Raw genomic sequence first — 27411 nt, forward strand, 5'->3', positions numbered from 1 at the left:
TTGGGGAGCTGAGCCTGGAGTTCTAGAGCTTTCTCTGCCCCCAGCAGGAGGCCTGGCCTGAGACGGGCCCACGCTGAAGGACACAGGCTGCGTTGCTCAGATATTGTCGCTTGTGCACCTGGATCCAGCCCTGCCTGAACAGGTTGGTCCCTAAGCTGATGAGTGGTTTGGTCCCTCACTACCCAGGGCACTGGGTGACGCTTCAATTAGACAGAAGGGAACAGGGTGGACAAAGCCCAGAGACAGGGCAGACCAGCGGGTTCCCGAGTCCCCAGTTCCTAGCAGGGAAGTGTCGGCAGCCAGGAGGAGAGGCCACACCCGTCCCTCCCTCCCCTGACACCCCCTGGGAAGAGAAGCCCCGTCCCCCCCCCAGGCGATCCCTGGCCTCCCCGTCTCCTCCCCACCTCTGTGAGCGCTGCCACAGGACCCAGTTTGACCAATGAGGGCCCACATGGGACTCTGTTGGAAGCCCAGGAAGGTGGACTCTCCACTGGAAACGCGAGCGGAAGAGAGGCAGTCTACAGGCACCGACTCTGTTGCTGCGGGAGAACTCAGGTGGAGTGAGACACATCCCTCACCATGTCACCTGAGCCCCTGGATCCAGCCACACCTGATGACATTTGGATCCCCAGATGTACCAGCTTGTGAACCACTAAATCCCCAGTTAATCCCTCAACTGTCGTGGGTTAGGTTTCTGATTCTTGCCATCAAAAGAGCCCTGGCTTGAATCTAGAGAATCTGAACCATGTTTACAGGGTCTCTTTTTTCACCTCCAGTCCCAAGCCTGGCTGCATTTGTCACTCTGCATTTCACTGGGGCAAAGGGAAGGAGCAGGAGTGTGATGTCAGGCCCCCGGTGTGGAGGGCGAAGCCAGGGCTGTCAGGTACTCACTGTAGGAAGGGATTCCGTAGGCTGGTGCCGGAGGCGGGTAGGCCGTGTAGGGGACGGCCTGCTGGATCCCCCCGCCGTACTGCGTCTGGCCGTAGGCCGCCATGGCGGTGGGAGGCTGGCTGGGCAGGCCACGGGAGCAAGGCCTGTGTGGAGGGTGAGAAGCTGAATCTCCTGGCGCGGCCCAGCAGCCCTTCCCACCACCTTTCCTGGGGTATTAACTCTTCCCAGGGAAGAAGCGAGTTACGTGTCCATCAGATCTCACTTCATCTTCCTCCTGGGAATCAGGAAGACTGACTCCCCTGTTGCCCGCCATCAACCCATGTGGCAGTCATACTGTAAGTCACTCCCAGGTGTGGCCAAGGACCCCCACCCCCACCCCATCCCTGCACCTCCTGCTCTCTCTCCTCTTTTGGTAACAAAGGTGGAGGGCAAGTTTTCAAGGGCAAAGTCATGATCTGGGAAAACCTGTGTCCCTGAATTGGCTAGTGGAGGAGGCTGCCCCAGAGTTTCACCGGATCCATGCTGGACTGGATGTGAGTAACCAAAAGCAAACAAACCAATAAACAAAAACAAAAACAAAAAACAACCAACCAAATCCCTCAAACCTTTGTCACGTGAAATCACTGAGACCTCAGGGTTCGCTGCTTGTTGCAGCAGAACCTATCCTACCCTGACTATCCATCCTGAGATACCTTCCCAGCTTCAACAGAGCTGTCAATCAAGATGTCCTGCTCATAGTCAAGGGGTGGGACAGGGTGAAGGTCAGCCAATCAAACTGCCCTGGGAGTGCAACAGTTACACTCTGAAATGTCTGTCCTTCCATTTCCTATCTCGTGGGTCCCTGAGGCTGTTCTGCACTGGGTCTTTCTCCAGGCCCAGCTGCAAGGGCTGGGCTTTCAAGGGCCACTCCCCAAGACCTTTGTGATATGGTGACTGCCACCAACCACCGTGATCTTATGTGGGCTGGGAACAGTGCCACCTAGGCCTGGCGTGTGCTTTCCATCTCATCTAATGCTTCTGGGAACTCTTTGTAAATGGAGCCCTTACAATTCCCGTGTCAGAGATGAAGGACTCAGAGCTTGGAGACCCGCAGAAGTGAATGAAGACCTAGAGAGGGCTGACCTAGAACCTCAGCCTGGACGGCTCCGACCCGTCACCATGCCTCCCCATTTCACACATCACAAAACAGGCAGAGGGAGGCCAAAACCCGCCAGAGCACACAGTGGGTACAGACTGCCACCCCGACTCCAGAACACGCCCCAAACTCTCTGCCATGTGGCCCCTGCCCGCCAGAGCAGGGGACTGGGGGCTCATGTCTATCGTACTCAGGGCCCACGCCCCCATCTGGCTCCACTGAGGTCACCTCCTGTCACCCTAGGTAAAACTTGTCTGGTTCCAGATTTATTGTTTATACAGACGTAAAATCTGATTCTCCCACGTATGGAGCCTGGTGGCAGGAAGTAAGACGGACACCAAGTCGGTGCGATGATAGAAGACGTCCCCCTCCCTGCTTTCTTGACTCTCCTGCTGTGATAAAGGTTTGGGGGAACTTTTTCTGAAACGCACAAGGCACTCATTTGAGTGAGGGATGGCAGAACGAGTCCCAGAGGGCTGTCACCTGTCCACGTCCTGCCCTGTGGGGCCTGTCGGCCACACCCTGCGGACCAGGCTTCCTCCCCGCCAGGTCTTATTGGAGAAGCCTCTGAGGCGCCCCCTAGGAGAGGAGTAGGAGGTGGAACCCAAGACGATGCTCCCTCCCATCCAGGCCCATTTAGACCTGGATTAAACTGGGGCTAAAGTTAAAACCCAGAGAAAGGGTGGGGACGCGCTCTGGCCTGGCCTTAAAAACCTCAGGGGACTTCTACTACCTACGCCTCAAAGGTGACGGGAAAGGCAGGTGACGAGCCTTCCGCACACTGGTCCTCCCTGGGAAGGAAGGAGAGCTCTGGATGCTGAGGGACGCACCACCTGGCCCCAGGGACACGTGGGCACCTGGCCCCAGGGACACGTGGGCACCTGGCCAGCCAACTCAGGGCTCCATGCACAGCCAAGGACTGGGACTGGCAGCTCCGAGGGTGGGCAGCAAGCAGAGGGCCCTGGGCACCTCACTCTGGGGCACTTAAGGCTCTGGGCTGGGAGCTGGTCCCTGCTCTGTCCCCACTAGACTGAAGCCCTCCGAGGGCAGCGACTGTGTCTCCGTCTCAGAGTCCCAGATCTGGTACTGAGGGGAGTTGGGCGGATGCTAGAGAAGGAAGGGGGGGGAGGAAGGAGAGAAAGACGGAAGAGGGGAGGGGGAGGGAGGAGAGGGAGGGGGAGAAAGAAGGGGGGGGAGCAGGGGAGGAGAAAGAGGTGGGGAGGAGGGAGGCAGGACAAGAAGGGGCCAGGCGAGGACGAGGAGGAGGGGAGGAAGAGGAGACACCAGCGGCCTCCCAGACCAGGCCCAGGCCCCACTTCCAGGGTGGGCTGCTGGACCCCCCCCCTTGTCCCGCTGACATGGTCCAGAGCCACGCTGGGCTTCCCGTCCAGGAGACCTGCTGGAGCCCAAGGAACAGGGAGAGTGAGCAGGGGACACACTCACCTGGCTAAGAGCTGGGACACGCTCGGAGAGGCCGGTGTGGTGACACCTGAGGGAAGAGAGACATTGCAGGGCTCAGTGGCTGCGGTTGGGGACATTGTGCAGAGCTGTGAGTTCCAGGGCAGCTCAAGCCGGAGGCGTTGAGGCCGGAACTCTCCGCCGGGGAAGGTCATCTGAGGGCGGCAGGTAGCCCTCTCCCTGGTGTGGCGGGTTCAGAAGGGCCTCTGGGTGCCCTCGTGTGTGTCCCTGTACTCAGTGAAGGGTGACAAAGGCCTGTGGCAGCCCCAAGATCAGAGCACAGTCCATGCCCCTTCACAGGGTACCAAGGCCACGCTGAGGTCAGAGAGAGGCCCGCCCTTGGACCCAGAGGGGACCTGAGCCCAGCAAGCGCGGGTGTCTCCACTCCTGGGAGAACCCGCCCTGCCTCCGCTGCAGCCCGAGCCCCAGGGTGGCAGACCGGGCTCTGATTATTCCATTTCCCCTCTGCCGGTGACATCATCCAGACGAGAGTTGGGGCTGATCACCTCCCCGGCTCCAGCTGGGACCAGCCTGCCTTCGGGCGCAAGCGTCCTACGTGCACCGGGCAGCTGCGGGAGACCCTGTGCGGGAGGCGACGCGGGGGAGAACGGAGCTGGGAGGGAGTCTGCCAGAGGACAATTTGCAGGTGGACAGTTCACCTGGGGGCATTTTGGGGCGACAGCATCTCTAACAACCCGCACGATGTGCTCTGGGCAGAGTCTGCTGGATCCTAGACGGTGGGTCTAGGACGGGGCGCACCCCGCCACCACACCGACACCTGGGGTTGCGGGCTGGGGTCCCAGGCAGGGCCCTTAGCCTCGCTCGGCCTCTGAGCTGCAGACCCGCTTGCCCTTCCCACTCCACCCTCCTCAGCTCTGAGGCTTCCTGGGGCTGCCTCCGTCTGGGGCCTCCGAGGCCTCCTGTGCAGCGGGGCTGGGCGTTCTGCACGCGCATGCGTGAGGAGAGGTGACGGTGAGGGTGATGTCCATCCGCGCACCGGGTGCTGGTTACGCACGTGCCCACCCTCCGCATTACCTTACCTGGATTAATAGTTTAATCCTTATAAACGCCCCGTGAGAAGGGTGCAGTCTCGCCCAGGTGCAGAGCGGAGGCTCAGAGAGTCTGGGGCGCTCACCCAGGCGTGGAACCGTGATCTGAAGCCAGGTGGCCTGGCCTGAGGTCCCCACCGCGGACCCTGTGGCTGGACGGCAGCCTCATGGTAGAGCACTCCCCTGGGAGCTGACTAGGAGCCGGCCTGGGTCAGCGGTGTAGGTGCCTGACCCACTTAGTCCTCACAGCAGGGTGACAGGGAGGCAGTGACCATGTCCCCTCCGCACAGAGAAGCTGGGGCTTCAGAGGTGAAGGGCCACGGGTGGGGGGGAGTCCATGCCTGTCACCACCCGTCCCAGCTGAGTCAAGTGCTGTTGGGCCCCAAGCGCTGGGCCAGGGGGCTCCTTAGGTCCCTCTAGAGAGACAGGCTGGAGGGTAAAGGGGCAGGGCTGGAGGGTAAAGGGGCAGGGCTGGAGGGTAAAGGGGCAGGGCTGGAGGGTAAAGGGACAGGGCTGGAGGGTAAAGGGACAGGGCTGGTTTAGTCCACAATAGTCGCAGCTCGGCCCAGAGAGAACCGGACCGTCTTCTAACAGAGGTGAGTGTGCGCACTCGGAGCGAGGGTGTCAAGACGTGCTTATCACAGGTCACAGTGCACGCGGCGAGCAGGCAAGGGCGTGCCCAGTGCCAAGGAGCACTGGCACCCAGCAAGCGCCCCCTCCCCTGGCCGGTGCCCCAGGCAGGGCCCCCACATCGCCCCTTCCTCCTGGTCCCCAGGACCAAGGGACCAACCGTCTCATTCTAGGTGGAAGCGCCTGACTCGGTATGTTTAGCGATGAATAAATTACTGAATTAAACATCTTGAGTGTTTTCTTTAATAAACATGTAAATATCCACAAAATCCAAATCTGTGGCAGCGGCATTCCTATGGGCGCAGGCGAACGTGGCTTCCAGGAACAGGAACCGGCTTGCTCTCTCCAGGGGACCTGTCCCCCCCCAGCCTCCCTCCGCCCCTCCCTCCGCCCCTCTGCACCTGCCGTGGCTCCCCTTCCCCCAGCAAGGGAGAAACTGGCCGGGTGAGCGCAGGGCTTTCCTTTTGCAGACTGTGCCAGAGTCCTCTACGGTGACCTGTGAGCCTCTCCATCCCAGGACGCCTCGGGGACAGGGGAGCTGGAGGGCAGAGGCTGTCTGCAAGGGCCCTCTCTCCCTCTGGCTGGGGTGTGCACTCCCCTGAGGGTCCCCACAGCTGTCCAAGCGCCTTCCCGCCAGCAGAGACGCCAGGCTCAGTGGGAGCAGCACCGCTCTGGGGCCGGGCAGGCGGAGGCGAGCTGTGTCGCTGCCCATGGACGGGCCACGGAGGACTCACACTGCAACAGGGAGGTCAACAGGGCGTCATCCATGACAGCTTAGAGTGCAGCCCTGGCCACCCGACCCCAACCTGGCCAAATCTGTCCACTCCAGCTTCCCCTTCCTGTCGCGGGGACGGGAGCTCTCAGACCGGAGGGGCAGAGCCCCCTCCCTGACTTGTGCTTCCCTCACAGCTTCCTGGGGCGGAGGAGGAGGGTCCGCTAAGCAGGCGGCCAGAACCTCCGGGACAAGCTCATCCATTCACCTGTCGCCCCCCTGGGCTGGCGTGGGCTGCAGTCCTGGGAGGCAGCAGGCTCCTGCCCTGTGGAGGCTCCCGTCTAGAATGAGACCTGATTCCAGTTACCACGAGGTGAGAGGAAGACGGCGGAGGCTGTGGCCCCTCCACATGCCCAGGGCCTCCTGGGACTAGCCAAGATGCAGACTGTGATCCTGGAGGTCACAGGGCTGGTGCTGCAGGCCAGCACCCTAGGCTGACCCAGGACTGCACGTCACTGAGGTCACTAAGAAGCATCACAATTCTGGGTTCCTAGGAATAAATCTTCACCCAGAAACCACAAACTCTAAAGTATGTTGGAGTGAAGAAGGAAACACAGTGTCCCTTGTCTGAACTGCTTGGAACCAGAAGTATTCTGGATTTTTCCAGATCTCAGAATATTTGCATATGCATACTATAATGAGACACCGTGGAGATGCCTTAGTCAGTTTTCCATCCTGTAACGAAATGCCTGAGGCTGTTCATGCATAAAGAGAAAAGGTTTATTTTGGTTCAGGGTTCTGGAGGTTCAAGACTGAACTGAACCTTATGGCTTTGGGCCTCTGGCAAGGGAGCCACATCAGGATGGGGGCCAGGATGTGGAGAGGAGGAGGAGGAGACCCTGGAGGACATGCTGACCTAAGGACCCCCTGCTGTCCCCACCTCCTAAGACCCCCAGCGCTTCCCCACAGAGCAGCCTGAGGACCAAGCCTTTCCCACGTGCACCTCTGGGGGACATTCAAGATCCGAATGTAGCAGCGGGGGACCCAAGACATTTAGGTTTCATGGACACCTTATACACACCCTGAAAATAGTTTTATGTGACGTATTCAATGATTTCATGCACGAAGCAGTTTCATGGTGGAGAGTCTCTCACTTGGACGGGTTTTCGTTTGCCCTCAAAAAGCTTCAGGTTTTGGAGCTTTTCAGACCAGGGTGCTCCACCGGCATAAAGGAGCAAAACACAGATCCAGTTCCTACAAGACACTACGGCTGTGCGGCACACACTCAGACGTCACTTGCCCGAGGACCCACACACGGTCCATGCGTCCGTTCACGTGTTTGGCAAGCGTTCACTGTGCACCTACTGTGGGCCAAAGCCGTAATCCAGGCTCATGACCTGCTAACTTAACCTCTGTCCAGAGAAAGCAGCAGGCTTCAGCGGTCAGCTTCAAGTTCAACTCCAGACCTGGCTCTGCGGCACTGGAGCTGTGTGACCCTGGGCCCGGCTCTGCCCCTCTCTGGGCCTCAGTTTCCTTATCTGAAACACGGGGCAACGGCTCACACCTGCGGAGGAGGCAGGCACCTGTCGAGTGGCAACTGCTTCACAGGTGAGGAGCCACACTGGCCTCCCGCTCTGGGGGCCTGCTGAAGCCGCGGCCATCTGTGCACCTACCCTGCACTGCGCAGCCGTCCCGCGCTCACTGGGCCATGGAGAAGCTAAAGGTTCTGGGCAGCCGCCCTGTCACCCTGTCCCACTGGGCCCCAGGGCCAATGCCTGACCCCTCCCCAGAGAGCGGAGGGGCCTCCAGGCAGTGTAGCCCGGAGGCAGATCCCGCCAGCAAGGTGACATCTCCCAAGGGAGTCATTTCGCGCCCCTGAGCGTGGTCAAGTCACTCCCATACCAGGGACGGCGCATTTGAAGAGCAGGGACCAGGTCCAGCAGCACGTGCCCCAATCCCGACTCTTCCTCTTGTGCGCCTGAAGTCATCCTTTGTCCCTTGTGGTGGTTGAGGACAGAGGGATGAGGTGGCATCTCCCCTGAGTGACGATTTTAGGGGACCCGCCGAGAGAAGCTCTTTCCTCAACTCTCCAGCTCCTCTTCAGCGGGCAGCGGCAGAGGCCGGCCCAGTCGTTTCTAGGGGCTGCTGCAGACTTACTCCTAAGTGGGCAGTTGGGATGTCCCAATCCTGGAGTCTGGGGTGACTGAGGAGGAGGGGCTGGGGGGACTCCCAGAGGGCAGCGCCCACCCTCAGGCTCCATCCCAGCTCCCGAGTGGCCCTGGAGTGAGGCCCTGCCAGGCCAGCCTGGGAGCACTGTGGGGGCCCAGAGAGGGGCGGGCCGGGTCCAGCGCTCCCCAGGCAGGACCTGGACAGAGCCCTGGGCGGCTGGACCTGGTGGACAAGAGGCACCGAGCTCCACCAGCCTCAGGCTGGAGCTGGCCAGACTGAAGCTGAACATGGGGCCTGGGCTGGCCCAGGGAGTGGGAGGCCCAGGGAGTGGGAGGCCTGGGAGTGGGAGGCCCAGGGAGGGCGAGGCCCAGGGAGTGGGAGGCCTGGGAGGGGGAGGCCCAGGGAGGGAGGGGCGGGGCGGGAAGCTGGGAGCCCCTCCGGGAGCACGGTCCCACCTGCCCTGAAACGCTTAATGAGATTAGGGCGTCTTTTGAAAGAGAAAATTCCTTCCATTCAGCAGCGGCTCTTAGCATCTCTGCCCGCCCGCTTCCAGAGAGGGGACAATTCAGTCCGATTTTCCCCTCAACAGCGATGACTGACAGGGCCTGTCCCCAGGTGGCTCCCGTGCCTGCTCCAGGCGGATTAGCTGCTTTCTCCCGTAACCACCCGCCAGGAAGGTCTCGTTATCTGTCCCTACAGACGTGAGCAGGCAGGGGACCTTAGAACTCTACCAGGGCTCACAGCCAACAGGAACCGGAACTGTCTGTCATACCCTCCCCATGCCTCCCCGTCCACCCATCTGTCCCCGCGTCCGCCCACCCATCCATCCTCGTTTGCCATCTCGGCTCTACTGGACCTGGGCACTAAGTCCCGGCTGGACGGGAAGAGGAACTGAAATCCCCGTGCAGGACGGGAATGTCGTCTGTCGGGAAGGACCGGTGCCCAGGTCAAGGACTCTCAGCAGCCGACTTGGCCGGACGTCCACCCCGACCAATCAGACCAGGGGCTGGGATCCAGGAGAGACTATTAAACACAGACAGACAGACGCTCCCAGGTGGCTCCAAGACGCAGCCAAGTTTGAAAAGCACTACTGGAAACCGGTTCTCAAAGTGGGATCCCTGGGCCAGCCGCACGGGTACCTGGGACCTGATGGCTGTGCGCGTTCGGGGACCGCCCAGATCTTGGCAGTCAGAGACTGGGGAGGACCAGGGGCTTTTGTGACGCAGAGTTGGAGGGCCACCGAGTTGGGGCCTTGCTGTTCTGGGCGTGGCTGATGGACCAACACCGTGGGGATCACCTGGGAGTCTCAGGCTGGGTCCGAACCCCCAGTTCCGCAGGGTACCCTAGTGCACTCCCTAGGGACAGACACAGCGTTCTCTAGAGTCCCCCAGCGTCCAGCACCTGCGCGGCCTTTGCCAGGTACTGTCCTGAAGTCCTTTCTAGCCTGGGTCACGCCCTGCCGTGTCCTGCCTCACTTCTTCAAAGAAACCCCCACTGACCTTCCTTATTTGACCATCCTTATTTGACCTTCCTTATTTGACCTTCCTTATTTGACCTTCCTTATTTGCTTCAAGATTCAGTACTTGCCCTGGGACTAGAACTCAGCTCTGTTCCTCTTCCCAGCCGCCACCCCAGGGCCTGGCCCACACAGGCATTTAGGAACTACCTTCTGAATTCATTATCCAGAAGAGAAGACTGAGGTTCAGAGAAGGGCAGGGAGTTGCCCAGGTTCACACAGTGAGCGAGCGATGGCCAGGAGGCACACGTGGCTTGGGTGACTCCAGACCCAGGTTATGTGCAGTGACCATAGGGAGATGCAAAGGTCACGACCAGGAGCAGAGTGACCGTCCTAGGGAGCAAGTCCCTGAAAGCAGTCAGGGGTGGCCTGGTTCTCCCCTGGTCCAGTGCTTTGAGCAGAGCAGCCCGTCCACCTGGTGAAGCCCACGCCTGGAGGGACGGGGTGAAGGAGGACGAGTGGGGACCAAGAGCTCCCTGTGGAGGCCCCGGAGTTACAGTGGGCAGGAGGAGAGGGGACCCCACGGTGCTGCAGGGCGACCCCAGATCTCCTCTGGAGAAACAGCAGCCGGTCAGAAGGCAATGCAATCAGAAGTCACGGAAAGAACCTGGTGGTCACTGCAGGGGACAGCTGAGTGACCGGGGCAGGGCAGTCCTGTGCAGCTGAAGAAACAAAGGGGGTCGTGTCCCTTTGAATGAGGGAGACAGAGGCCGGAGGGCAACCCCGGCAACCTGTGACCTCTGCAGCCCGCGGGCACCTGGAGATCCATCAGCCTCAGGAAGGGCCGCGTACGAAGGTGACCGCGTAGCGAACCGCCTTCCCCGGCAAAGCCCCAGGACGAGGTGACTGGCCATTCCAGGGGGAGAAGACAAGACGGCCTGGTGTGGAGAGGACCCTGGGCTACTTTTTCAAGGGCTGTGCATATACCACCCGGGGCCTGGAGACTGATTCACCTTAAAAGAAAAAAAGAAGGTGAAGAAAGGCCTCCAGGCCGGGGACAGCAGGTGCAGAGGCCCTGAGGCAGACCACGCTTTCCACTTACACCAAGGAAAGAGGGGCCGGCGAGTGGGGGGGAGGGGAGGGGGGAGGCGGGCAGACAAGGGGAAGGACTTCCATCCTCTTCTGTTCTCTTCTCTTTCAACTCAGGTCACCTTTGAGGTCGGGGGACAACTGTCCTCTTGAACAGATGGGGCAGTCCTGTGCCCACTCTCCCAGGACACAGACTGATCCCAGGGGTTGCTTGGTTCAGAGGAGGACACTGAGCAGGCTCCAGCACTCACCTGTCCCCCGGGGTGGGGGGGGCAGGCGCTTCACACTCAGGCTCCAAGTGGGTGGTCGTCATGTCCCAGGGGACAGTGAGAATCGAGGTCCAGTGGGCCCCCGACTTGCCTGAGATTGCTGGGCTGGGGACCGCAGGGCTGGGAGTCAGAGCCCCTCCCCCGCAGCCCAGGGCCTTTCCTGTCCCCAGAGGCTATGGACAGAGGACAGTGTCCCACGTGCTCTAAGTTGGCTTGTGTCTCCACTCAGGAGGACAAGGACACCGCCTCTGAGCAGGGCTGGGTCATTCCTCTCCAGCTCTCCAAGAGGCCAGCCGCGTACACGCTCCGAAGCCCCAGGAGGAGAAGGCTGTGTCCTCCGCCACCCACTGGGCCTCAGAGCCCAAACCCTCTTGGGGGACTTCCAGGAAGGTTGTCCCGGCTTCATAACCTGCATGCAAAGGGAAATGTCCTGTTCCAGTGACAGCAAGATCACTCCTGGAAGCCTTTTTGCTTAGAAGCAAATTCCTTGTGACCTTGTACTGCACCAGACACATTTGTGCCCATGAACCGTCAACAAACACAGTGAAAGAGAAAGAGCCGGGGGGTCTCAGAATACCAGCAGCAAATCCCAGAGCTGCCCAATAAAGGGTTAAGGCCAGCACTTGGACTTGTTAGCTCAGTGCCTTCTGCTAACCCAGCTCCACCAGGAAGGCGCAGAGCCCAGCAGAGCCAACAATCGCTGGCATTGTTCTCCTGGGACTCGTCTGGCTGCATCATCTGCCAGGAAGTTTTCAGAGAGCCTCATCTCTCCTCTGCTTCCTTGACTCCGACCCCACCTGAAAGCAGACGGCCCACGAGTCCTTGTCCTATGCCAAACCCCTGTGAACAGAGCGCAGGCCGGGACCCGAGTGGGCAGAGGAGACGGAGGACACAGCTCAGAGCCACAGCCCGAGGGCCACGCCCAGGGCTGGGCCTGGAACAGCCCGAAGCCGGCTCTGGTCTGGGGCAGTGCAGGGAACCCCTGGACCGAGACAGAGAGGAGGCTCGGGCACGAGCGTGCACACTGTCCCTCGAAGGATGGCACACAATGGCAGTGACGTGTGCCAGAGTACTGATCTGGGGACACTGTGTAAATGACAGCAGGGGACGGGCCCTAGGGACGGTGGCTCGGGATGTGCGGGTGGTCCCTCTCCCGCAGCGAGCCCACCACCTGTCCGCCAAGCTCGCGAGAGGCCTACCTTCTCCGTCACTCAGGGCCCCCAGGGCGTCGCCCACGCGGCTGAGGCTCAGGAGTTGCTGGCGGTGGCTGCTGACAGTGAGGCTGGGTGGGATCACTAGTTCTAGCATTTCCTTGTACCTGCGGGGGACAAAGGGACGTGGTTTATTCATTCACCGTGCGTGCTCACTGACGATCCGAGTCCCTTCCCTGGGAGCATGAATGTCAAGGCTGATGAACGCCCCCCCAGCCTTCTGAGGAACCCCACGTTATAAAAATGCACCCAACTTTTCATCCAAGGGAAACGAGGGGTTGAAATGAGGTACCTGGTCCCCGGAGAGCTCGCCCGCCTGATTAGAACGTCCCCTCCCTCGTCCTGGGCTTTGTCTTTAGAAAAATGACATCCAGGACTCCCTGCGGGCCGTGTCATCGGGATGGAGGGCAGCGAACTCTGGGGCTTCCTGGGGCAGGCGGAGGGGGCGCTGGGGTTGGACAGAGGCTCCCGTGGGCTTGGACGGGTGTCCTTCGCACAGGTGCAGAGAGGCGGAGGCGGGGCCTCTAGTGCCACAGCCCAGCCGCGTGGCCCTCCCGGGCAAGCGCTCACTGATCCCTGAGCTGCTCAGGTTGGAGGATGAGGGCAGGCCACAGGGACAAGTCACCTTGGGTCTCTCTCTTTTTGGTACCAGGGATTGGACCCAGGGTGCTTAACCACTGAGCCGCATCCCCAGCCCTTTTTATATTTTCTTTAGAGACAGGGTCACGCCGAGTTGCTGAGGGCCCTGCTAAGTGCCGAGTCTGGCCTTGACCTTGCAGCCCTCCTCCTCAGCCTCCCTAGCTGCTGGGATCACAGGTGTGGGCCAGGGCACCCGAGGGACTTTCTCCCTTTTTGCTGAAATGTCTCCGACCCCTGCACCTGTCTGTGTCCACAGGGACTTTCCCACACTCCTGCCCCGCTGGGTGGGGAAGTGGAGTTTCTAGTGACTGCACCAACATCACACTCAAGGGCTCGGCCACACCTGATGATGGTTAAAGCTCAGTCAAGCAGCCTTCAGAGAGGGCGCGGCTTGCTGGGAGCACTCAAGGTCACAGCTCAAGGTCACCCTGGGCGCCACCCGTCACCCCTGCGTTAACACAGCACAACATGCGCTAGCCACCAGCCGATCCATGGCCCATGGTTCTAGACTCAGGTTTCGTCATAAAGAAGCCATGGATTTGGAGCGTTTTGATATCGTGAGCAAGTTACCAGAACAATCTAAAGCCCGAGTTTTCTCATCTGGAAAATGATGGAAGTAGCTTCCTGACAAGGTCAAGATTAAGAGATTAAGAATAAGAGATGAAGGCTGTGAAGACAGGACTCTCAGAGGCACCACCTGGATGCCATCCACTGCCACAGGAACAAGCTGGGATGGACACGCAGAGTGATCACAGAGTGGAATACAATGCAGCAGAGAAAAGGACTGACCCAGCTCTTCACAGATGCCAGATGCAGACCTGCCAACGGAAGCCGGAGCCCAGCAGGGGCAGAAGGGCACTGGGTGGGATCCTGTTTCCACAAAGGCCAAAGCCACAAACCCACATTCTGTGTCACTGAGGACACGGCTGCACTGGAGGAAGGGGTAAGTGATGCAGGAGCGGACCACACCAGTTTCAGGAGAAGGTCTGGGGGATGCCATTTGGGAAGTGGTGCCCTGGGGGCTCCCCCCGAGTTCATGCAGCGTGAGTTCTGGGGTTGCCATGAACTGGGGTCCATGGGCCCAGTCCAGCATACGCACAACCATGAGCTAAGTGTGACTTTCACGTTTTTTAATGGTTGAAAAAAATCAAAAGAAGGATCCCATTTCGTGACGCGTGAAAATGTGGCAAGATTCACATTTCAGCGTCTGTGGGTGAAGCGTGATGGGAACACACCCTGCTCCTGGGTTTGCTGTCTTGTCTGTACCTTCACGTCGCAGCTCCTGGGCTCAGTCGTTTTGACAGAGCCCATCCGGGCCTCACAAAGCCGAAGACATTTTCTATCTGGCAAGAAAGACGTGCACATCCTGGTTCAGCGCATCAGCAGGCTCTGGGTAGAACACCACTGCATGGCTGACTGTGATCCTCGCAGGCCTGCGATACCTAATCACCTACCGTTATTAATTACTACTGCTATTGTTATTATTCTGGAGATGGAACCCAGGGCCCAGGCATGCGAGGCAAGTTCTCTACAGTAAGACACAGCCCAGACCCGAAGGAGACAGCTTTTCTTTTTTTTTTAAGGCGACACTTATCCCAGGAAACACGCACACGTTAGTCCAATTCGGGAGTTCCACACGGATCAGCTTCTAGTGCTCATCACTTCACATGAGCTAAGAAATGTTGGCTCCCAGCGATCCCAGGACACGGGCAGGCTGGGTACCATCTCCCCCCATGCCACAGGGCAGGGCGGGATGAGGCCGGTGTCCTGTTTCTTTTAGACCCAAAGCATGTGGTCTTCTGCCGGGCAAAGGGCAGACAGGGAATGTGCTGCCGGATCGTAGGGGCCAGAAATCTGTGTTTTATCCAAACCCACTCCCTTCCTTCTTTTGAGTGTGTGCCAAGACTTTAAAGTTAAAAAAGAATCGATGCACAATTCAGCATTGGTCTCCAGACAGCTGGACGCTATGGCTCTGGGCAGCAAAGACAGTGGACTGTCAGTCAAAGTCCAAATCCAGTTAACAACAAAACGAGGCGCTGGGCTGGGGCTCAGTGGCAGACTCTTGCCCACCATGTGCGAGGCGCTGGGTTGGATCCTTGGCACCACACGAAAATAAATGAATAAAACAAAGGTCCATCATCATCTAAAACAAAAAACCAAAAACAAAAAACAAAAAAACCCCAAATGAATTGTTTCTACCCCCTGAGGTTTAAAAAAATATTTCAAGTAGTTGCCAATATTTTAAAAAATAAGGCAGTTTCACATAAAAATACATGTATTTTAAACTTGAAAATGGAAGACTGTCGCCAGAATCCAGCCTGGCAGCCGTGGGCCAGAGGTGACCAGCTGTGGCGCAGCCTAGGGGAAGCACAGGATTCAGTTTGCCACAGGCCCCTCCGCTCCCCACTGGCTGACACCGGACCCTCTTCTTCCAGTGGCACGATTTCCTCCTTGTCCCATCTGTGATCGAGGCCCCTGCAGCGGGACACTCCCAGCCTCTGTCACCGGCTTCTTTACTGAGTGCTCCTGTCACCCCGGGAGCCCTGGGCCCAGCGCCTCTGTTGGTTTTGCAGCAGGGCGGGAAGGTGTGGGAGGTCAGCTCTGGGAGGGAGTGACCGCTGACAAGCGGGTGTGCGCACCCTAGTCCCTCGCCCAGGACCCCGAGGCCAAGCCAGGGGGAAGCATCTCCATCCCCCACGGCAGCAGGCACACAAGCTCGCTCATCCCTCATCCCTCATCTGCAGCTTGTGCCGGAGGGCGGAGGAAGAAAGGGACAGAGGGAGAGAGGGACAGCCGGCAGGAAGTCCTATGTCCAACAGGATTGTTAGAAATTCCTGCTCATCTTCATTCTCAGGCCCCTCGGCAGCGGCTCTAATGGGTTAAATATGTAAATGTGTGTTTTATGTGTGGCCTGGGTTGTGATTTACATGTTCATTAGGTTTTTTATTTTCAGTGCGCACCGTCAGTTTAAAATGTGTGCCTGTGACGTGTGCATATATTGAATGCGTGTGTACGTCTATGTGTTTAAGCGTGTGCGTGGATACCTGCCGGACGGAGAGCTGGCTTCTAGCTACGGTTCTATACCAACTACCTGCTCCATTAAACTGACGCATTGCCGCGTGGGTAGCAGGTGGCCTGCCTCCCCCAGCACCCTAAATAATGCCGCAACGAATATCCTCGTTGATCTGCATGACAAGGGGTGCTGCTGCTCATATCGTTCACCCTGGTCTGGTTTTCTTGTTCATTTGTGGGGGCACCTCGCATTCCCTCATTGTTGGCTTCAGGTGTCATCAATTTCTTAGTCCTTTATCTGACTGTTTTCTTTTAATTCTGACGTCTTTCATGATACTAAACCAAAAAAATCATTAACTATTTTCCCAATAATTACTTAGTTAATTTCTTTTTCTTTCTTTCTTTCTTTCTAGATACAAAAAAAGTCTTTCTTTATTCCTGGGATTTAAAAATCGGTCCACGTTAAGCTATTCCCTTAGAACTTCACCCTTCCTATGTAAATCTTGATTCATCTGAAGTTTTGCCTTTTATGTGGTTTAAAGTAGTATTTTTCTCTAATATCTGGGAAAATTCAGATAAGCCCTTTCCTGACTCACCTCCCGGCTGACAGGACACCTTGGATTTCTAGTCAATTGCACAATCATGATCAGAAACAAAAGCCCTGAGGACAGTTTTAAGCCCTGGAAGATGACAGACCAGGACCAGGAGGCCCGGATCCCAGAGGGGGAAGTGGGTCGAGTGCAGCCGTTCCCCACTCCTGCCCTCCAGCTCTCCCCTGGCCTCAGGACAAGGCGACTCCGTCACCAGGAGGGGATGAGGACCACAGAGGTGGGGACCACTGGGGACCACCTTGCTCCCCCTGGTGCCACCGCGGCAGAGGCTGCGTCTACGCTGGGTGGGGGGAGGCAGAGGAGCCAGGCAGAAAGTGGGGGGGGGGGGCTCAGCCAGGACCAGCAGAGCTTCTGGCAAGTCCCCAAGACCAGGGGACCAAACCGGAGTTCACGGCCCCCAGGGTGGGGAGGCTGAGGCCAGACCTCCAGCTTTCAACCGAGACCCCCCGGGTCATCTCCCTGGATTAAAGGTGAACAAACAGATCTTGGCCTGTGTCATCTTGATCTCATATTGGAGCACAGTGATCGGCCTCTACCATCACCATCTGCCAAAAGAAAAGTCACTCTTCTTTTGGGAAAGATGTCATCTTCTAGGGCTCCACGGTTTTTCATTCATGATAAAAATGACGGGGCATGCCAGGAGACAGGACCAAGCACCCAAAACTAGACAGAAAAACCAACAGATCCCTGCGAGGTTCCGACGGGAGTGTTACACCTGGGCTGCCCACTGCCTGTGACAACGGACCAAGAAAGAGGAAAAAAAAATCCTTCAAACATGAAGACAAAATAAAAATGAAACAAAACATGATTGAGATTATTTTCCAACACAGATCTGCACTACAAAAGAATGTTCTAGAAGCATGAAAATTCAAAGAGCAACATGAGTATGAAGAGGTTAGACCTAGTTAATCTATTTTAGGATCTTGCATTTTTCTAGAAATGGTAAAGGTTCTAATTTATAGTAAACTTTCAGAGACATCAGGGGTGCATATGATAATGTGTACAGTGACCACTTAAAGTAATAAATGCAAACTTTTAATGTACACTTACCAGACTCTTTTTAATATAAATATATACAAAGATTAGAATCCCCAAATTGGGGGAAGTCCATATGATACAAACACTAAGCCAAAGGGAGCTGGCATTTAGTCCAAATGGACTTTAAAATAAAACCCATTATTAGAAATCGAGAGATTCAGAGCTGGGCACAGTGGCACACACCCATGATCCCAGGGGCTGCGGAAGGTGAGGGAGGAGGATCACAAGGTCTGAGCCAGCCCCAGCCATTAGCGAGGCCCTAAGCAATTCCGTGAGACCCTGTGTCTCAAAAGAAAATATAGAAAGGGCTGGGGATGTGGCTCGGGCGTTAAGCGCCACTGGGTTCAACCTCCCGTAACCAAAGAGAAAAAATAAATTTAGGGAATTAGAGAAACATGTGATGGTGATAAAAGAGTCAACGCACCAAGATATAATGATTAAAATGTCCATCCTTTGCAAAAATCAACTAGCCAGACCCATGCCTCCGTTAGTCCATGCAAGATCTAAAATTCAAACAGAGCTACTCCTCATCCTCTGGATTTGAACAGGTAACACTAACAAAGCGAGTCGGTAAAAGTACAGGGTTCCCACTTGGGAAGGTACCGAGTGCTCTTTCCTGCTGTCAGCCGCAGCTCCAAGTCCCCACACAGTAGAGGAATGTGAGTGGGCAGCTCAGGGCCACCCGGTCGGCAGAGTCAGAAAAATCCTTCCAGAAATTCTGATCTCAGCCCCTGTTTTGCGAGCGCCTACTATGTGCTAGGCAATCATCCTGATGGCTTTACATTGTCTCCTTCAATTCTCTCCCACCGGGAGACGGAATGACGGGGCCACAGGACACAAACGTGAGTCATTCCTGTCCGTGCCCGTACCCTGGCCCGACCCTGGATCTAAGAAGCAGCTTTTTGAATTTCCGCAGGCGGTGAGAGTTGTGTGTTGGGAGTTTATTACTGAATCACAGGGCAGTGCGGGAGGGAGACTGATCTCTCGGGGTTCTGAGGCCTCCGAGGGTCTTAACCTGCCCTGATTTGGCGCTCCCCTTACAGAACAGGGAGGTGAACAGCGCACGCTTAGGGAGCGTTTCCTGGGGCCAAGAGCTCTAGCCAGGTCGGCTCCTTCCACCCTGTGAGGTAGGCAGGGTGAGGGGACTGCGGTTCAGGGGGACTTGGCTCCTTCGAGGTGGAGCCAGGAGCCACGACCAGGCAGCCTGGCTCCCGGGCCTGGGCGCTTCACCATCGCTTCAGAGAGAACTGGGTCAGACTCTGAATCCAGGGCCCGTCGGATCTGCAGTGAACTGCCGGGTCCGAGCACCGAACCTGTCATCGTCCCCAGGTTCACATCCTAGCTGCTGTCTCTTAGGGCTGTAGCTCCGGGGGAGTTGACGGAACTTCTCTGAGCCTCAGCCATAAGGACAGACCCTGAACGTCAAGTCAGAAGCACGTGGCCGGCGTGGTCATTGCGTTCATGCACACAAGGCTTGGGCCGCGCAGTCCCCACACTCCAGGTGACTCTGGGAACTGACCTGGGCATCACAGTGGGAACCTGTGGTGTCCTGCAGTCTGGGGACAGCGCTTCCCGCCCCCCCCCTTCTTCAGGATGATTTGAAACAGGAGAGCAGCAGGGAGGGAGGGGAGCCGCGGCTTTCCCAGAGTGGGCCAGAGGCCTTGGCTTCCCTTTATCAAGGCGGGAGAGGCTGCCGGGGCGCGGGATTAATTTACCAAGAAAAAGAAAAAGAAAGTTCTGGCATTATTGCAAAACCCCGCTATCTCCACGGCCTCAGGACAGCGCCAAGGGGGCGGGAAGGAAGGGGGAAGGAAGAGGTGCCGAGCCCCGACCCCGCCTTCTGGGCCTGCTGCTGCGCTGGCCGCTCGCACCATTTGTTACCCTTGTCACCACCCTGGTCCCCGGGGACTGGGAAGCTTTGGGGGAGAGCGGCCCCCGCTGAGGAGCAGAGAGATGACAGCTGGAGGGTGGGGGCGGGGCGGCTTCAAAGGCTGGGAAGGGTCTGAGCAGATGGAGGGTCCCAGGCGGTGGCCCTCACCTCTCTGCACCCCGAGCGAGCGCACAGGCTACCTTGGTGAAGACAGGCCTCCTGCCGGCCGGCGGGCGAGAGGCAGAGGACAGATGGCCAGTCGGCAGCGCCCAGCACCGAGGAGGGCCTGGAAATCGGAGCCGCCGACCGCGATCGCGGGCTGCTGGGCAGAAGGCAGACGGCAGCTGTGGCCTGGACCCAAAAGTTTCTGCCATCGCCACCCCCCCCCACCGCCCCTGTTTGATTTCAGTTCAAAATACATCTGCTTCCTGCAACCCGACTGGGCCCTGGTCTCTCCCACGTCAGGGGACAATTGCTTCTGAAAGCAGAGGGTCATCCCACTTCTTCAAGTGTCCACCCATCCGGTGCCTCTCCAGGTCTCGTAAAGTTCCCGAGGTCTCCTGTGGGGCCACGGACAGCAGTTCTAATAAATCTCTACGGTGTGATAAGTGAGTGTTCTACCTCAATAAACGCCCTCAGGAACCGGTACTCAGGGGGCGCTGGTGACCTGCGCCAACCTGTGCCTGCCGTTGATGTCAATCACCGTGTGATTTACACCGTCCACCCTGCAGCACCGAGCCAGAGGCCCCCAGTCCCCTCTTCTTCCAGGATCGACACTGTATATAAGACGAGGTCAGAGTATGTGACTTGGGACTCCAAGGTCCCAGGCCATTCCCCAAGGGACAGACACGCACGGGGCCACGGGGCCTCCCTCACCACGGCCATTTCCCGGTGAAGCTCTGCGAGTGCCCGGGCCGCCCCGGGGCCAAGGAAACAGGAGGAGAAAGCAGACACATCCACAGACAGGGAGAGCGTGTGGGGACACGCAGGCACTGGGGACACGCAGGCACTGGGGACACAGTGACCAACCAGTTCCCTGCTCTCGTTGCAGTCCACATCCTGGAGTGGCATTGGCCCTCCCGACTGGGCTGGGTCATTAGTGGCTGCCTCCAGCCGTGGGGAGTGGAGGGTCCCGTCAGCCTGGGCCTTATTCCTTTATTCCCCTTAAAATATGATTTTTGACGGGCCAAATAATGTCTCAAAACACTTGTAAATAATTCTTAAAATTTCAGAGAAGATCCAAGCCACCCTTGGCCGCGGCCTCCCCTCCCTGTAGTCAGGATGAATACATCGAGCAGATCTACAGGGCTTTCCACACACCCAGGAGCCCACAGGAGCCCACAAACAGATGCTGCTGTTCTACAGGTGTTTGGTGAACGTGTTTTATTCATGTTACCGACCTGTAGATTCTGTTCTGTACTCTTTCCACTCTCATAACACAATTCCTGGGCGTTCATGCCCCGTCATGCCACAGAGATCTAGTTTATTTTTTCCTTGCTGTATAGTATTCCCAGGTATAGGTATGCCTACCCCAGAGTTCATGTGGCCAGTTCTTGTTTTCCAATTTTGTGATTTTGTAACCAAATCCACAGTGACTGGGACAAGCCTTCTTGGGTTCATACGTGGGTAGTTCTCTAGGAGTGGCTCCCCAGGGTCAAACTGCTAGGTTTTCTCATTTCCCATTTGCATACTGCTCCTGAGAGTGTCTCATCCAGTTAACAGTCCCAGGGGCCACATCTTGTTTCTCCTCCTGACAATGTTTCTACTCCCTGATCTGAAGGCTGTGATCCAGAGCTCTCGCAGGAAGACAGTGGGGTGTGTGTGTGTGTGTGTGTGTGTGTGTGTGTAGGGGTGCTGGGGACGCAACCCAAGGCCTCACACAACCCAAGGCCAGCATCCGCCACACAGCTCCATGCGATTAATTTAGCCCCATCTTTCAGTCAAGCAGATGGGAGCCGCGCGTGGGGGGAGAGCCAGCTGGTCCGGCTCTGGGTCCTGGACTCCGCGCCCACCCCCAGGCCTGAGGGGTTCTCACTGCTGCGAACTTGGCACAGGTGAAGGGCCCAGCTGAGCGCTGCACTCTGGGTGCCTCGTTCTCAGCGCATGTAAAACAACGGCTCATTATTTGGCTAATGAGGTTTTGCTGTCCGTGGATTTTTTTTTTTTTTTTAGAAACTTTAAACTCAGAGAATAATTGTAGAGTCACAAGAATTTGCAAAAATAGTGCAGAGAGGTCCCGAGTACCCTTCACTCAATGTCTCTCCTGACTGCATCTTCCTTAACTACAGTGTGACATCACCACGGGAAATGGACATTGGCAGGGGAACATGTGGAGTAACGTCCCCACCGCTGTCACCAATATAGAGAACGATCCATCACGCGAAGACTTCTCCCCGTGGTGAATCACCCTGGTCCCTCATCAACACCCTTCACCCCTGGCGACGAGTCTGTTCCCCATGTCTGAAATTGCCATCTTGAGAGAATTACATAAACAGAGTCCCCCGGCATGTGACCTCCTGTGACTGGTTTAAGAAAACAAAAGTGACCCATGATGCAAATGCAGGGGCCTGTGTTTTACGACGTGCGCTCCAATATTCTCTAGGCCCACAAGAGGCGACCTTCCAAAAAGCACCCAGTGTGCGGTGACAGACGGGAGACAGGACCACACACGTTCATCTGATTTCTGGTTGGGTTCAGGAGGGCCCTGGAGCAAAACACAGAACTTTATAGAACATTTCTCATGCAGAGCCATAAAAAGAAAAAACCCAGACCCACGCCCCAACCCACAACCAGCAAAACAAGGCACCGAGCAAATTACCAAGGACTCCCTGAGCAGGGCGGGCTGCCCTGGCCAAGGACAGCAATTACGCCGAGTGCTGGGGGGCCACAGGGGGGCCTGGGTGCCACCAACAGGCCAAGGGGGAACCTGCCTGGGGGTGTGGGGGGGTAAGGGCATGCTGCTAGAGCTCAGTCGCTGCCCCTACGCTCCAGAGACGCCACCCTTCACCGTCCCTCTTCTTGTTTGCCCAACTACAGTCCACCACAATGACCAGACCCATCAAAAGGGGACAAGCCTTGTCCTGAGGTTATAAAGCAAGGGCATTTTAATTTGGGCAAAGGGATAGAGAGGGAGAGAAAGATTGGAGGAGCAGAAATCAGAAACCAAGTAATAGAATAACTGCATTCCCAGCTCCCCACCCGGCCGCGTGGAGCACTGGCTGTTACCCAGAGGAAGGTGAAATTAAAGACCACTCAGACCCGGCGCTGTCCTGTCTGGGGCCAGCCCCAGAACAGGACCCCCCATCTGCCCAGTAGTCCCTCCGCCTGGCAGAGTTTCCATCCCATTTTATAGAGAAGGACAGTGAGGAGTTGAAGACACTTGCCTTGGATGCAGCCCCAGCACCAGAGCCGCTGTCTGACCCTGACGCTGGGGTCTCCACGTTCCACTCTCCCGCCATCTGCCGCTGACAGCAGCAGATGTCTTCAAATTAATCTTTTCTATGACCCATCTCCTCTAGTGACACCATTAGCCTGACTTCGAACGGGCCATGCAGTGGCTGGAGGTTTTTAAATGTTGTTATTCTAGTTTTGAGGTTGCCTGGGTTTTAGGCGATTTCGCAGTGAAGCCCCCACCCCACCCCTGCACCCGGCTCCCTGTTTGGTAAGCTGGTTTCCAGGTGAGGACCAGCAGGCCTTTCTATGAGAAATTCCAGACGCACGAGGCAGACCCAGGAGTGGAATGGATCGCAGAGAACCCACCGCGCAGAAGGAGCAATTTGTGAGTTGATCGCATATCTTCTGTCAGCGTTTTTATTTTCCTCTTTGCTAAATAGTGTCTGGAACAAACTCAGACCAGCAGTCTCTTCTCTCCACCACACTTCATTAAACAGCGGACCGCCTCCCTGAGCACACGCAACTAACCCTCACAGCTGGCCCACCACCTGAACAGCCCAGGCCCACCTCCCGGGCCACGCCCCGCCTCCTGGGCCCCGCCCCCCAGGCCACGCCCACCGCCCAGGCCGCGCCCCATCTCCCGGGCCACGCCACGCTACGCCTCCCAGGCCACGCCCCGCTTCCCAGGCCACGCCTCCTAGGCCACACCACGCCTCCCAGGCCACGCCCCACCTCCCAGGCCACGCCCCACCTCCCAGGCCACGCCTCCCAGGCCCCAGCCCTTTCGTTTGGTTTCCAGGTCTGTGATCAATACTGATCACACCTGAGGTTTGCCTATGGTGTCTGTCACAGCCCTAAGATGGAGAAGAGCCTCCCCTCCTTTTAATAGCCTTCTGACGTGTTGAAGAACTAGGTCAGTTGTCTTTTAGAACATTTCGTGTTCTAGATTTGTCTGTTTATATCCTCATGGTGTTAATTTATTTATCTTTCCACTGCATTTCCTATTAACTAGCTTTAACACACGTGAGCAGGTTCAAGTAACTGGGGGCAGGAGGGGCAGAGCAGTAAGGCTTCAGAAGTGGCGCTAAAGGGCCAGGGGTGTGGCTTGGTGCTACAGCATTTGCCTAGCAGGCATGAGGACCTGTTTTTTTTTTTTTTTTTTTTTTTTAATTCTACTCAGCAAAACAGGAGGCCTTCAATGTCCAGGGCACCCCATCTCCCAAGCAGCCTGGGAGGTGGGCAGAGCCAGCAATAGCCTGGAACAGTAGGTGACTACGCAGGCTCCCTGGGGTTCCTGGGTCTTGGGTTCAAATCCTGGCTCTGCCATTTACTAATGGTGTGGGATCTTGCCTGACTTCTTTACATCTGCAAAATACCCAGAGCCTCCTGATGGAGACTGTGCCCTGTCCCCCAGCCCCAGCAACGACCATCTCAAGGTCAGTTCTGCCCCAGATTCACACCATCTACGTTCCCTCTTATAGTATTTTAAAGTGAATTCCAGAATATGGTTCCATTTGTAAATATTTCACTATGAATCACTAATGAAAAAGACTCCTATTGAAAACAGTCTAGACTATCACCATGATCACGTCTACAGAATTCCTGAACACCACCCAAACAGACATTCATTTCTTTTAACAAAAATTCTGTCGTGTGTGTTCTTATTCCAACTTAAAAGTACACGTGGACAGTTTTAACATCAGTACATAGAACTACCTGGTCCATGGCATTCCACTGAAATGATGTGCCCACGTTTATTTAACCCTTCCCTGACTGGGTATTTTATATAGAGAGGCAGATGAACAGACTGACATAGGCTTGGCTCAGTGTATCAGAGAACGTAAACAATATATTGCCGTTTCTATCAATGATGCAATGAATATCTACATATCTCAGGATTTCTCAGCCTTGGCAGCGTTGAGATGTGGGGCAGATGGTTGCTGGTTGTGCAGGGATACCCTGTGGACTGTAGGCTGTTCGGAAACACCCCTTATCCCCCTCCTCTCTGGATACCAATGGCTTCCCTCTCCCCTACTTGTAACAACCAAAAGTGTTTCCAAATATTGCCAAATGTCCCATGGGGTCAAAATCAGCAGTGGTGGAGAATAACTTTCCTCTACTTGTATACACACTTAAGCAAGTAGAGAGCTCCAGTTTCCACTGAGAAACCAGTGGAGAAATAGAAAGAGAGGAGATTTCAAAATGGCGGCCACTCGTGGACACTATCAGTTCCCACCAACACTGGATTTTAGGAAACAATTTCATTGTATTTCTATCGCGCTTACTACAAAGATCTGAGAACTGACTTTTCACCAAGAATTGCAGTTTAGTGTCTTCAAATTAAGGGTGCCAACCAAAGATCCCTTCCGTTGCTCTGTTTTTGAACATCATGCCTTGGTTTAGTGGAGCACATGGATGAACATTTGATAAAAGTGCTTTGAGTTGTAGGGCTATGTTTCTGGGAACAGGCTGGCCTCTGCACCCCCCACCCCACATTCAATCACAAACTGCATTATTGTGGGGCTGAAACAGGAGAAGGGAGGGACTTCCAAGTCCTAAATGAAGCCCCAGCTCCACAGCCTAAGCGCATCCCCTTGGCCACATGTAACGCCGCGCAGAGCCTGCTGGGAAAAACGAGACAGACCCCCAGAGGGCGCCTCGTGGGCTGAGACAGGCCTAGGGGATTAGGCAGTAGGTTGGAGGCTCCCAAATCAGCTTAGGCGACTGGAGCTTCAAATGCTGAAAGCAGGCTGAAGAATCTCAGGCTCTGGAATTTCTGGGGCAATGAAAATATAGCCACAGGAAAGACAAGTGAAAACAGAGAACACGGAAAAGGAGGAAGATGGGGGAAGAAATCTAAAAAAAACAAAGCCACTGTACAGAGAGGACTTAAGTCACCTACTCTTTCGGCCACACGGGGAGCACCCCTGTGTGCTAATCGCTAGGAACCTGGCCGGGAGCCCCTCCCCCTCAAGGGCTGACATCCTGGAAGGAGGAGCAGTGGCTGGGGCTGGGCCACCAGGTGTCCAGGACCCCTGGCCATGCCCCTTGCCCAGATGTGTGAGATGACGGTGCGTCCACAGCTGGCTGTCCACGTGCCCACCGCCACGGCTAGACGGGTGGGGCGTGGCACCAGCAGCTGCGCCCTGGGCTTCCTGGACCTGGCTCCATCAGTCCCTCACTCCTCCACCCCCGGTGACATTGGCATTCTGTTGTCCCCTAAGAGCATCAGGCTCCCTGCGACCTGGGGGTCTACGCATAATTACTCCTCTGTCCTTGATCTGTGTCCCCTCCTCTGAGTCAATGTCACTGCTTCCAGGAAGCCACCCCATCCCACCTCTGCCAGTTCCACACTCACCCCTCATCCCCTGCACCCTGAGCTGTCCCTTGAGTCCTTAGGGCCCCTGGAGTCAGTAGGCCAGTCCTTAACTCTGTGACAAACGACTTCTCCCTTCAGACGTACACAGGGGCGCGAGCCACTGTGGCTTGAGCCGTGGCTGCTCCACACTGAGATGGGGCCCTGAGGCGCGTGTCAGGTCTCCCGGAGTTGGCACCAAAAGGAGAACCAAGCGTTGGTGATGCTTTTAAGTTTGCTGTCTTGGGTTTTGCTATATGGTGTTAAACTTTTTATATTTTTAACCTGGTTAACAATCCACCTCCTCGTGGAGTGCGGCCCGCTCCGTGCATGGGTGAGGCCTGGATGTCCTCCCTGGATGGCGGTCATGAGACCGGCCGCTCCCGAGGAGGCGGATTGTTAACCAGGTGCTCCTGTCCACCCTGTGCCCCGACGGTGCTGCACAGAATGAATGAGAGAGATGGACAAACCAAATAGGGAAGACCCCCGGGCTGCCCCCGGGTCTCCTGGTCAGGGACACCTATCCCCCTCCGGCTGCAGTCCCACTTGCCTAACCCCGGGCGACGCGGGTGCCAATTTGCAGACGGTGGATTCTGCAGACACCGCGGGTCTCGTTCCCTGAGCGACTCGCGTCCCAACAGAGGACAAGGAGCCAGAACTTCCTGCGAAAGTCAGCAGACGGCGGCTTGGAAGTCCGTCAACCTTGACTGGACAAACATTCTAGGAAGGGCCACTCAGAGCGGTGGGGCACGGCCTGGCAGACGGAGCCAAGGGAGGCGTGGCCGTGCCCGGCTCGGGAAGCCAGGAGCCAAGCTAGCCCGGGCCTGCCCCAGCCGGGTGCTCACCTGCCTCGTCCCAGGCCAAGGGAAACAGTGCTCCGCGGGAAGAAGGCACCTGAGGTCGGGCGCAGCAGGTCACAGGCGCAGGGATCCGGCCCGCAGGGCCACCGGGCACTGTGGCTTCTTTCCAGCCTCTTGCTGGGGCCGAGGGGGGCTGTCCTCTGCAGTGCCCAGGGACTCTGGGGGCTCCCAGGTCTGGGGCTCTGATTTCCGCCCACGGCTGGGGGTCAGAGGGAGGGGAGAGGACCAAGAACTTGAGGGGCCGGGGAGAAGGCAGATCCAGCCTCGGCCCCTTTGAAGCTGAGCTTTAGGTCCTCGGGCGCTCACGGGCTGCAGCCAAGGCGGCCGGTCCTGCTGGGCTCACGCTGGCAAAGCGGCTGTCCCCGCAGGCAGGGGGTCCCGGCACTCGAGTGCCTGGCACGGGATCGGCACCCAGGCCCACTCCCGTCCACCAGGGAGCCAGTGTAGAGGCGGACGTGACCCGGGGCGTTCTGCTGCTCTGTCCACGTGACGTGCTGGAGCCCGGCTCTGCTCCCTCTCCAGTGGCCAGGTGGCGAGGCAGCCAGGCCGTGACTCACCCACCTT

General features: G+C 57.0%; 1 protein-coding gene across 5 annotated transcripts in view; it reads right to left on the minus strand.

Moving 5' to 3' along the window:
- The window catches only part of Eya2 (EYA transcriptional coactivator and phosphatase 2), a 177047-nt gene that overhangs the window by 105246 nt on the left and 44390 nt on the right, over positions 1-27411 (minus strand). For 3 of the 5 annotated variants that reach the window (XM_040274820.2, XM_040274819.2, XM_078052026.1), the window contains exons 2-4: positions 12058-12176; positions 3470-3515; positions 892-1034 (exon numbers count right to left, since the gene is read on the minus strand). In XM_040274820.2, the coding sequence (XP_040130754.2) occupies positions 892-1034; positions 3470-3515; positions 12058-12176 (308 nt within the window). Of the gene's footprint in view, positions 1-891; positions 1035-3469; positions 3516-4524; positions 4991-12057; positions 12177-26832; positions 27352-27411 lie in introns of those variants that run through there. The other 2 variants (XM_078052027.1, XM_078052028.1) reach the window with 2 other exon arrangements.

Source organism: Ictidomys tridecemlineatus, chromosome 5 (assembly GCF_052094955.1).
Source record: "Ictidomys tridecemlineatus isolate mIctTri1 chromosome 5, mIctTri1.hap1, whole genome shotgun sequence".
NCBI classification, from domain to species: Eukaryota; Metazoa; Chordata; class Mammalia; order Rodentia; family Sciuridae; genus Ictidomys; species Ictidomys tridecemlineatus.